We start from the raw sequence: 12545 nt of genomic DNA, 5'->3' as shown, positions 1-12545 counted from the left end.
AGCCTGTATGGATTTGCAGTGTTGATATTTTCCCCTTTCCCTCTCATTTTAGCAGACTATAATAGCACCTATATAGTCTTGCTAAAATGTGCCTTTTCCCCCCTTTACGTGATATCATTGCCCAAATACAATGACATTTCCTCCTTCATAATACTCCCCTCCAAGTCTCATCAAAGCAGTTGCTATGGAAAACTGACCATGTTGCCTTCATAAATGTCTCAACACTTTCACCCATCCCTATACTTACCTTGGTTAGAATATTATACTCGAATTACAGTTTGCAATACTGTCTGTCTGTCTGTCCATCTAGCTATCTGGAGAGTGGTGACAATACTGAGAATTAAAGTAAGGGTAATTAATTGGATCCAAGGAGCCAGTTCAGGCAAGTCTGATGTTTTGTGTGCACTCAGTAGTATTGATTGATAGATAGATGGATTGAAACCTGTTTAAAACAGCAAAAATCTACTTGCTACACTGCATGGCAGACTGTGGTTTTGAGCAGGAGAAGCTCAAAGACACTCTTCTTTAAATTCTGGCCACAAAAGCCATTTAACTAGCTAGCAACATTCACCAACAAATGGGCCGCTATTTCAAAGCAGAGTGTTCCAAAATATATTAAGCCCTCAACTTACATGGGGGTTACGTTCCTGGGATCATGCCTAAAGCCAAAACACATTGGGTGCAATGGTGGGTGGGATTGCCAAAGTCTTTTTTCCTGGACATTAGCTCCTTTCCACCGCGTCTTTCTAATTCCCCCCCCCCAAAGTGGTAAAGCTGAATGTGCACATGTTAAATGTGCATAAATTGTGGGCTTCCTGTACAGTATAGGTGGGATTCAACTACTGAACCCTGTCAGGGAAAGCCCTGTGCAAGAGTTTCCACTTGCGCAATGGAACTTTCTCCTCTCCTTGCCACATGCCCCCCCCCATTTGGTTATGGGGGGAGGGTTGGGAGAGCCCCAGAGCAGCATGCAGGGAGAGGGGGATTCTTTCATCTGGCAAGCTGATATGTTTGCGCAGATGGAACACTCATCACACTGCAATGTTGAATTCCACCCCATGATTCTTAATACTATGATTGTTCAGAGAAGGCATTCTGCTTTAATCCCAGTCCTATTTATAACCCTGAAACCAAATGCCCATACAATGCAATGTGAGACACAAGTTGCTCCCTGTCCATGTAATGTATAACCTGCAACTCTACTCTGTGGCTAGTGGAAGAGGAAATCCACATTGTTAGAGCTGCAGGGTCCCTGCTGAATTGAAATGGCTTCTTCATTTATTAGCCTAATTCAATCCATTTATTCATTCATGCTATGTGGAGTGTCTCTGTCACTAATCCAGCTCCACATTTACCTAAATGAAAACTAATGTATGGTTCCTAAACTGTGCTCAAGCAACGAAATCTAATGGGGGCCAAGGTCAAACGCAGAGCTCACCATCAACCCAGCATTAATATTAGTCAACGTGGCTGTCAGACATAAGACATTGCCTCAAACTCTCTACACACAAACACTTCATGATTTCTGGGTCAGGCTATTGCTTTGCAGGGGCACCATTTAGCAACACTGTTTGAACTGCCAGCTTAGATTGCTGATAAACTGGGAAGAATGGAGAAAATGACTAAGGTGTGCAGCTTCGGGATGCATCTATTATATCAAGGCAGGCAAAGGCGGGCAAATGCCAGGTTAAAGGACAGAAAGAAGCATTCACACATTCAATCATAACACATAGAAGACAAACATGTCTGTGATACCAACTTTTCTTTTTTTTTTTAAAAAAAAAGAAAAGATCTTCATTTTTGTTAGGGCAAATATACCGGATTTTCTCCTACAGGAGTGCTATCCAAGGAATGCATGCAAATAATTTGTTCAGCAAATCCTGCTACATCAGAAGGTGAGAAACTGGTATATGGTCAGAACTCAGAGCATCAAGCCATGCTGGCTTCTCTTGTAATCTTAATATGGATGTTTGAGAACTCCAGACTGACCTGATTGGTTTGGGATTCTGCTGACTTTTTCACAGTGTTGTCCAAGAGCCAGTGAGATATGGGGGGAAAGCAGAAACATCAGCAGCTGCTTGGTGCTTCTACCTCACTTACGTGTGTGTGTGTGTGTGTGTGTGTGTGTGTGTGTAAAATATAAGCTTGCCCTAATGGCTGCTTCGTGGGCTGCAGCTGTCACATTTCCACAGCCCAAGTTGCCTTAAAAATGGTTGGGCTCAGGCTTGGCTACCACTGGTGGGAGCATCCTGTATTAAGAGCTCCACTCAGGAATTTCCTGCTAGCGGAAGTGTAGAAGCAACTTTTCATGCTTCCCCTGCCCCCTCTCACACTGTTCCAGAGAGCTGAGGGGGAATCTGCAAAAATCACTTCCTTCGCTATTGGCGAGATCTCCACCCACCACTGGATCAGAAGCTTCCTGTGGATGCATCCATTCTAGCCCTGGAAAGCAATGTCTGGATCCAACCCAGGAAACATGCAATGGGAATCCTGAAATGAGTGGCTTGCCAGGAAGACATTCTGGCAGTTATCACGAAGATTTAAGGAATATGAACATGTGTGTTTATAGGTGTACTGCTTCCTGTATGCTATCACTTTGTCTTCCTGTAGTGTGACCAAGAAACCACATGTAGGAAGCCCACTTCTGGGAAGATTAGGTACCTGTGATGTGGAATGCATTTGCCAGAGATTCTGGAGAGCTGCAGCAAGTCAGAGTAGGCAGTACAGTGGTACCTCGGGTTAAGTACTTAATTCATTCCGGAGGTCCGTACTTAACCTGAAACTGTTCTTAAACCTGAAGCACCACTTTAGCTAATGGGGCCTCCTGCTGCTGCCGTGCCGCCGGAGCACGATTTCTGTTCTCATCCTGAAGCAAAGTTCTTAACCTGTAAGCACTATTTCTGGGTTAGCGGAGGCTGTAACCTGAAGCGTATGTAACCTGAAGTGTATGTAACCTGAGGTACCACTGTACTGAGATAGATGGACAAAGAGGTATAACCATGTAGATGGCTGATTTTTGACGTTTCCCTCCTTATTAAAGGTGAAAACCAGGTGGCAGGCACTCCAGATTCCCCGTGGCAGCAATTCGCTTTTATTTTCATCTTTCGGTGTGGGATAAATACTGCCTTCCTGACTTTACACAGCTTGCTTAGGAGGCCTGGGGAATGGTCAGCTTTGCAGCTCTGGGCCCCATAACCAAATGGGTACTTCCAAGGGCAGAAGGATTATCAGGGCCACGGATATACAGTCAGAAATAAACAACTCCACAATCCGCCTCTTAAAAGCACACCCTGAAGTGTAGGATTTTCGCACAGAAACTTAACTGAAAGGAAACTCTAGCTGGGGAATAGGTAATCCAATATGCCAAAGGTTCCCATAGGAACACCACATCTTTTATTTATACCTGCTTGGAACAGCTGCCTCATTTGGAGTCTGGCTTGTTGAAAGTGCAGGCGGCAGCCCCTAAAGCTGAGCGGCTGCAGACTAGTCTCCCCGCTGCTAGACAAGCTTCTTGGTGCTCTCGAGCCCCACTGCCTTTCAGTGGTTATTGGCTTCTCATGGTTCATTAAAGACCTTCATGCAGCATTTTTAAGTCTCTCTCTCTCTCAGTCTTGTGCTCAGAAACATCCCTCCCATCTCCTGTCCTTGTAAAGCCATAGGATAATCTGTGTGTTGGGCTGGGGGGGAGAGCAGCTCCCTTCACCTGTGTGCCTGTTGCGCTCTGTCTCAGAGACACACCTGTGGAGGATGCAAAGATCATACCCAGATTCCTCTCATTAGCACTGAGCCACTGGCCATGGCTCCAAGGCTTGGGGGAAAAAAACAGCAGCAAGATGATTAGCGAGCCTGCTGTATTATTGCATGAGGCTGCCGGCGGAGAGGTGTATGTGCCGTGCAATTTCAAAGAGAGCATCAGTGCAAATCTGGGACAACTTCTCTGCTGTGGCCTTCTCGACCCCCCCCCCCGTCCCCCTCACATTTGCTTAAAGTCTGAAAGATGGCAGGGTTGTTCTTTTTTTAGATCAACAATGCTTGGTACTTTTGCAATAATTAAAATTAAGAGGAAACTGGGCTACCCAGGAAAAAAAAAGTCTTGCTGAGCACTTAGGCGCATAACAGCAGACTGCAAAGGTTTTATCAGACGGGCTGTGCAACATGGATACTCTGTGAAAGAGGCTTATGTTCCTGTGCATGTGCAGCATGATAGCTGAGAGCTAATCAAAGAATTATGAGCTCGAGATTCTTTAGCCAGGTTAAAAAGTTGTGTAAGAAGGAACACAGCAAGGCTATAAAAACTGTAGAGAAAGCAAGTCATGGAACCATGGCCCTGGGAAAAGGTTTCATGTACTTATTTTTGAGGGAAAGATGTAGAACAGGCCCTTTTCAGACCTTTCTAGCAATTGGGTGCCTTTGATTAACCACTATGCCAAGTTTCAGCAGTGACTTAGGTCATAATCCTTGCTTGCAAGCTCCTCTGAAAGCAATTACTATACAATCCATTACTTGGATCCTAATTTTAACTCTGTGAGTGGAACAGAAGGCCACACGGAGGATACATGTAGCAAACACAACTTAAATATGAAAGGTTATGGAGGGGAAAGCCACGCTGCAAGCCCACGCTGCTCACAGCAGACTAAGTAACTCACCGTGCCCAAGAGCTGACACAGACAAATCCTGGTAGGGCAAGCCAGAGGGGTCAAACACTACCATGCATGTTTGCAGAATGGAGTTTCTCCAGCCTCACCTTTCCCTCCGCAGCTCCCTGCACCCACTGAACATCTGTTCCTCAAAGCCCATGGGACCTTGAGGGATAGTGTGGGATATGGAATGGTGGACCGCTAATGGAGGTGATGCAAGCCTTCCCTCAGGAAAGCATCCCACAATCAAGGAAGCTCGACTGATCACCTGCTTCTAGGCATCTGAAGTGCTCACCTGCCATCCCTCAGGTGGTGGTGGAAGAAACAAAGAGCAGGGTCCCCTAGTACTGATCTAACTGGTTAGGGGGTTATATGGAAAGGGTGTGCCTTAAGGTAAGGAGGCCCACTCATTCATTCATGGCAGGGATAGGGAACCTGTGGTTCTCTAGATGTTGATCCCATCAGCCCCACTAAGCATGGCCAGTATTCAAGGATGATGGGATTTGTGTGGTCCAGCAACATCCAGCGGACCACAGGTTCCCCACCTCCCGATTCATGGAGTAACAATAAGGTTAAGGTCATGCCACCACAGACAGTAGTTGAATTTGGAGCTCTCTCACTTACCGTTCCAGAGCTGGGTCAGTGGTGGCAGCCATGGAGGGTGAGGGAATGAAACCTTTGAATTATGTGTGTGTGTGTGTGTGTGTGTGTGTGTGTGTGTGTGTGTGTGTGTGATATTAAGTGACACTATCTCAAGTTACTTTTCCCTTCCCAATTACACAAAGAGTTGGTTAAGTTCAGTGTTCAGATGCACAAGAGATCCGTGACTGTGCCCAAACACTTCAAGACATTCATGCAAGGCTACATCTATCAGAACAAAGCTGATACCCAGTTGGGTTAAAAAGTGGCTGTTGGTTTTTAAATGTCCTAGGGAAAAAAATAATAACCTGAGTTGAGTTCTGTGCTTTTGAAAACAGATCCCCCCCTCCCTCCACTTGGTCTGCCTTCAGTGAATTTGCTTGCATAAACCTTGAAGTGTCTTTTGAAAATATATATGTGTTTTTTTAAAAAAAAAATCATTAGCCATGATTCCAGGACACTGACACTCTTTTCTCAAAGAGCAGAAAGGAGCTGTGTTACTAAGACAGGACTTTGCAGAAACTTAATTAGTCTTTGGGGATATTATTTACTTCACAAGATGGGGAAGAAAACAAAGGTCTGTCACCAGCTAACACAGCTGAACTCCGTAGCTGCATTCATAGCTTCTGGGTTCGATTAAAGATTCTCTCTCTCTTCTTCTTTTTTATGCTTTCAAGGTCTCTTTTGCGGAACTTGACAGGATAATAGAATCAGATTTGTTGAATTCCGCTAAACTGTAAAGTAACGTGTCATCAGCTTCACTTACTTCTCAAATATTTTTCTGTGGTGGAGCTCATTAATCTATCCCTGCTCGCACATAAAACCATGAAACCAAAAGGGCAACTCAATCAGTTATCCAAGTGACAGGAAGTTAAACATTTAGCATGACTGCATACTATGACTGGCCACTGTCAGCAAAGGGCAGACAGCCTGTGGAAAGCCTGTCTTTCCACCTTTGGATGCAGAGTGCAGATCCCCTAAGAGGTTACAACTTTTTAGCTTAGAGAAAAGGTGAATAAGAGATGTATACGACCATGGATGGTGTGGAGAAAGTAAAGAGAGAAAAGTTTGCCCTCCCTCTCTCATAATATTAGGGCCATGCCATGTAATGAAGCAGGAAAAAGCTACAAGATTCAGGACAAAGGAAAGAACTTATTCACACAGTGTGAAGCTAAACTATGGAATTCGCTCTCACAAGAGGTAGGAATAATGGCCCCCAGTTTGGATGGCTTTAAGAGAGGATTAGGAGGACAAGGCTATCAGTAGCTACTAGCCACAATGGCTGTGTTCTCCCTCCATTGCCAGAGGCAGTAGGCCTAGGATACTCCTTGCTTCTATGATGCTCAGGTTCTGCTTGTCCCCGGGGGCATCTGGTGAGCCACAATGAGAACTGGGTGCAGGCCTAGATGGGCCCGATCCAGCAGGGATGATCCTGTGTTCTTATGATGCAAATTTCCTGCTTCTAGATGTGTTAAAAAAGACAAAATGTTTTGGGCAGAGCAATAGCTATGAGGCAGCTAGCCAGAGTGAAGACCCGGGTGGAGCCTCCAGAGGGGTGCCAGCCTCTGTGTGTGTGTGCATGCGCAAATGCATGTGGAGGAGGTGCCAAACTGGGTTTCTGACTCAGGTGAAATGAAGCCTTGTTTAACCCCTGTTTAGGTCTCCAAACATGCCCCCCCCCATTCCTTCCCACTTTTGTCATCAGCAAGAGGATATAAAAGCCTGGTTCTGAAATTTCCTGCTTGAGCAAAACCGAATCAGCTCAGTGAATTATTCTGTTGCTTCATGAGCAACTGCTCCTCCTAATTATTGTTGTTGCTGTTTAAATTATTACCCACCTTTCAGCATAAGGTCCTAGGATAGATTACAAAAATTTTAAATACAGTATTAAAATACAGTTTAAAACAATTGACAGTTGCAAGAATAGGGTGGGACCATTCTGAACATGCCTGATTGACACACGACTGCCGACGCACACATAGTTTTCGGTCCTGGAAGGGGGTGGAATGGGCTGACGTTTGACTGCTGACGCGCACAATGACTCAGAATACACACAGCCTGTGCAAATGGGGAATTGCCTGTATATCTCATGTGTCAGAGGTGTTTCTTCTGCCTGCAGCAGAAACTGCATAATGAAGATGCCAGGCGCACCTCTGTGGGGAGGGAATACTACAACTTGCTAGGCCCAGTCATTCTGAGACTGGGAGAGTAGTGTGAAGAGGGGACATTTAGACCAAAAGCAGCCTGGGTGTGCAAATCTGGGTGTGTGAATCCTGAAATGCATTGGCTCCACCTGTCATTAGCTCTTGGCCTCTCTGCCTTCCCAATGGTCACTAGCTGCCATTATGTGCATGCTGAAGGGTCTTGCACACACCAAAAGCTGCTCTCTCTCTAGATTCTGACCCAAGCTTTCACCCCCAGCTTAAGTTCCCACAGCATTCTTTGGAACACTGTAGCGTTATGAACAGAAAGGACTGCATTTACAAGGCAAGCATTGAGCAGGTAATTTCATGCCTCCTTAACTTTGTGTGTGGGTGAGAAGGCAAAAGTAGATGTGTGTGTACCTTGCTACTTTGGGTAGCTAAAACGGGGGTGGAGGGTGTGGAAAAAGTGCACTGCAATGGATGTTAGCACATAGCGCAGAATCCCTCTCTCAATTTGTATGTTTAAAAAAATTAAAGCCTCAAGAAACTATTGTCATTAGAAAGCTAGGTCATTAATCATCCCAGTGTGTTGTATAATTGAAAAAAACACTGAATCTGCAGAAACCATCTTCATTTTACTTTACATTTTGCCTCTGGGCGACTCTTTTAATGTTCTATTTATAGGACTGGAGTTAGTTAATTTGTATTGCACAGAATTTGAGGGGGGAAACTGTTCTGTAACCCTTTGGGTTATACAGGAACCCATTTCAGCAAGCTAATGAGCTTGGGTGGCGCACTGAGATGAACATTAAATTACAGTAGCAGGGAGGCTGCTGTGATAACTACTTTTCTCGCCCTCTTGGGTATCTATAGTGTAACCTAAATGTGTCACTCGCTCATTCTTTTCATGCAAATCTATTATATGCTGCAGCACAAAAGAGGAATGTGGTATAAGATCCTTCTGACATTTCCATAACCTGCTTGTTTCCAGCTCACTCTTGTTGATCTTTCTTTTAACTGGTGAGCATTGGAAGGGTGCAAGTGGAACATTTAACCAAAGGAGTGTGGAGTACTGATATTTGTATGGAGTACTGCTATTTGGGTTTCCTGCCACTCCATTCCATTTCCCCTGGTTTTCTTTTCCTTCCCTCTAATACTTCGCCAGCATTTGGTGCCTACTGAACATGCTCATTCTTCACTAAGCTGTTTTTCGGGTCCAACCCTTTGGGGCTCCCCCCAAAAAGAGATCAGTTATACTTCTGAAAACCTTGCAAACCATTTTACCAGGACTTTTAAAACTAAGTTCGGGAAATAATCAACTACACATTTTTCTAGTGCTGTTGTAGATTGTGTTGCCAGAGTGACACTTAAGATGCTGAAGCACACAGATTGTGTTTTGTCTCCTCCAAGAAATAAAGAGACTAGTTTTCTTTCTGTGTTGCTTTCAGGTGACATTTCTACTAGGTGCTAGTAGTTGTCCAAACAGCCGATTATTTAAGTACCAGGCAACTCTTAGAACCCCATGGGTCAAGGAAGGATCCTTCCTTCCTTCCTTCCTTCCTTCCTTCCTTCCTTCCTTCCTTCCTTCCTTCCTTCCATTTGCATTCTTACCTTTGTGACCAGACAGCATAAGTTCTTGCATTCAAGGCATATTCCAGCTCAAAACGGCTTCGTAAAGCAGCAACATGGCTGCGCCCAGGGCATCCTCGAGCAACCAGGCAATCCGAGGAAGAGGAAGGAGAAAGAGAACCACTGCTGTTGCTAGAGGCTGGTGACATCAGCTGGAATTAACAGAGAGAACGCTGTCAATACCCACTTATGAGAACTGTGAAATCTTGCCAGAAAAGCTGACAGCAGGAGAACTCACCATATGCAGTATCTCACAAGTAACTTTGCTCCAGTCCCCAGCTATTTCTACTGCTCTCAACATGTTAGGTTTCAGAAATTGTTGCCAAGAGGATGCTAATCATTGTCGCCTGTACAAAGCATTCTGTTATTATGTTTTCTGTTCAGGGGACTGAACATGTACTCTCGCATGTATATGCTGTTGGCCAAAGAGAGACCCTTCAACTATCCTCCAACCACACTAGAAGATGGCAGCCTCCCTGGACCCACCACAGCTGTGCCATGTGGCAAACGTTGCTCCTTGGACCCTAAGGAGTTATTCCAGCTCCCATCAGCCCCAGATAGCATAGGCAATGTTCAGGGATGGTGGGAGTTTTAGTTCAACAACTTCTAGAAGGTTTTCTTACATTAATGAGGAGACAGGCAGGTGCAAATCAACAGTTTGTTCTGGTTTGAACAAGCCCAGAGAGTATCTTTATATCTTATTTCATGTGGCCAACAAAGATCCTAAAATGTTAGCCTCCCTTTATGACAGCACTTGCTCCTTCAAACTTCACCGCTCTGTTGCTCTGATGATGGACGCGATGTGTTTTAGCCAGCTAAGTATTGCTCTTCTTTCTGAAGCTTACATGGGCTCACACCCCAGATTTAATCTCATATAAACTGCTGACTATGTATCACAGGAGCTAGCTAGGTCTCCTCTGAGATAGCACAGTTACTTGTGATATACTGCTTCAGGCTGTCAACAAAACAAAACACACATGTACACACACACTTTCTTAGAGGCACTTCCACCTACACACAATGTATCATGCTGCAGCTGGAGCTTGAAAAATGAAATAGATGACGGGAGTCACTGCTCTGACCCTTTGGCTCAAGAGTGGTGATATACTTTGATAGGAGGGGGAAGGAAATGGGGAACTTTCCCCACATGCGCAGCCCTGGTTGCCAACATCAAGCATGTCATCTATTTCATCAGCTATCCTCTCGGTTGAAAGCCAAAAGGACTGGGATATTTTTTTTAGCCATAGACTGAAGTTAAGTTCCACTGACTCAGCTGATTGCTTTAGAAAATACTTGATCTGGTATTTTCTCCCTTCAACACTGTGAAATTTACCTTTTCTGAGGGATGAAGCCACAGGGCTCAAAGAAAGGAAGGGATTGGAAGGAAGAAGCCCCAGAATTTGTTTTTAAACTGCAGGGTACAGCCCTTGTACATGTGAAAACCTAGAGCATTGGAGAGCAGTGAACCTTTGAGCATGATTTTTCTTTAACCACAGACCTTGGTGAGCATTTAAGGTCCCCAACCCTAATCTGCGGGTTGCCATCTGATTGGATTTTATTCTGGTCCTGATCTGATTTGAGGATGTACTTTAATTGATTGTCTGATTTTATGTTAATGTGTTATACATTTGATGTTAGCCGCTCTGAGCCCGGCTTCGGCTGGGGAGGGGGGGGATATAAATAAAATGTATTATTATTATTATTATTATTATTATTATTATTACCCAAACCAGTGGTGCACTCGGGGCAGGACTTTGGTGTAAAGTTCAAAGGATCCGTTATGCAAAATGAGCAGGGTTGGCTTACCACATTTTGAAATAATACACAATGCCACATTAATGTTCTTGTGGGAGGAGACCTTCTCAAGTTCAGAATGTAATTCCTTGCATTTGGCATTAGATAGCACCAGGACAGGATTTCAAGGATGCTTCAGAACTTGTTTCTTAATGGTGAGTGGCATGGAGGTTGCTGCAGTATACCCCGTGCCACTAAGGTGAAGTGAAAAGCCCTAGATCACATAGGATGACCTGTGGCCATTGTATAGCCATCAGCCACATGGTCTGAGGCTCCTCATGAAAGCTAATAAAACTAGTTCAGTAATATTCGGGTTCATACACATTCTGATCTGAAAAAATATGCTGAAAGCAAAGGCATTAGGATGTTGTATGCTAAACCCAAATACTAGACTGTAAGCCCTTGTAAGCAGGCAAACTTGATCTTGCTTGTGCTAATTAACTTCTGCTAATCACATTATGTTGAGTAAGCTCATTTAGCAAGGACCTTTGGTATGATCTGGAGGCTCAGCTCTTGCAAAACTTTTCTTGCATGTCCTAATTGCCAATAACCCTATAACATCAATGCAGACATTTACCCTTTGCACCATTTCAGTTTGTAAAGTTTAGAAGAAGAAAACACAAAACTAAAGTAAGTAGTTCAAGGGTGGTAGTTTGACCCATTTTGTGACATCATTGATAAGAGCTGGTTTAGAGATGCTGCAAGACAAGTGACACATGATTCAAGATACCTGTTTTCTGCGTTGTTTGTCTTTATGGCAAAATGGGAAACAGACAAGCAACCGTTTTCTCCAGGGAGCCAAAGGTAGACATTGTAGCATGTGAAGTGCACACTCAAAATTTCACATACAAAGCTGCCTAATGCCAAGGGCTGAATTAGATATTACATGAAATTTCAGTGGTGGGTGGACGACAGGGGAGGGGCTGGGGGAGGGGAAGTTAAATAGCAGGCATGGGAACAAAAATATATAAGATTGTGCACAGTATGGGAATTGTATTTATTTATACATATATAGCCCACTTTTCTTCCATCATGGAACCCCAGCCTGAGTTCATGTGGTTCCCCAGCTGCCCTTTATCCAGGCACTGTCCAGACCCACACCTTGGGTCCAATGATGTTTCCCCCATGCCACCTTTATCTCTCATTGCTTGTTTCTACGAATGGAGACGAATGAGGACTTCTAACCTTAGGCTCTATTTTTTATGGCGTGATGTCTCTGTTCCTTCACTATTTAAATGGCATTTGTTTCCTGCATCTCCTTCCTATTTCATAGCTAAGATCGCAGCGGAGCGCAGCAGCTTGAGAATGCCAGGCACCATATCTTGCAATATTTCTGGAGTTCCTTCTGTGAGCAACCAGCCCAGCCGTCATCACACTGGCTCATAACTATGCATTCATGTTGCTTACCAACTGTGACACGTTCTGCCATTACCTCAATATTGCACAGACACTCTTCTAATTTGGAGACCACTTCAGAAAATTCAGGCCTTCCCTGCAAATATATAAGGACAGAACAACAATATAAGTACAAAGAAAATTGAGTCTGTTTTGGTGAAGATAGAAAACAAAGCACTTGCAGCCATACACTTCCAATTTCTAAAAGGTACTGGCTTGGATCCTAAGGCAAGTTAACTTAAGGAAGTTCACACCTACAGCCATGCTGGAGGGTTGGCGAGTCTCTCTAAAGAATATGGGCCAGGGT

At 44.3% G+C, this 12545-nt stretch overlaps 1 protein-coding gene across 2 annotated transcripts in view; it reads right to left on the bottom strand.

Annotated features, from left to right (window-relative positions):
- LOC310710069 (serine/threonine-protein kinase TNNI3K) overlaps positions 1–12545 on the bottom strand; it is a 146602-nt gene that overhangs the window by 4728 nt on the left and 129329 nt on the right. For both annotated transcript variants that reach the window (XM_083510498.1, XM_083510497.1), the window contains 2 exons: positions 12276–12335; positions 9032–9201 (listed from right to left, as the gene is read on the bottom strand). In XM_083510498.1, coding sequence (XP_083366624.1) covers positions 9032–9201; positions 12276–12335 — 230 coding nt within the window. The remainder of the gene's footprint in view (positions 1–9031; positions 9202–12275; positions 12336–12545) is intronic.

Source organism: Podarcis liolepis (assembly GCF_965112155.1).
Source record: "Podarcis liolepis genome assembly, chromosome: 6".
NCBI lineage: Eukaryota > Metazoa > Chordata > Lepidosauria > Squamata > Lacertidae > Podarcis > Podarcis liolepis.
This window is presented reverse-complemented; position numbering and strand designations above follow the sequence as displayed.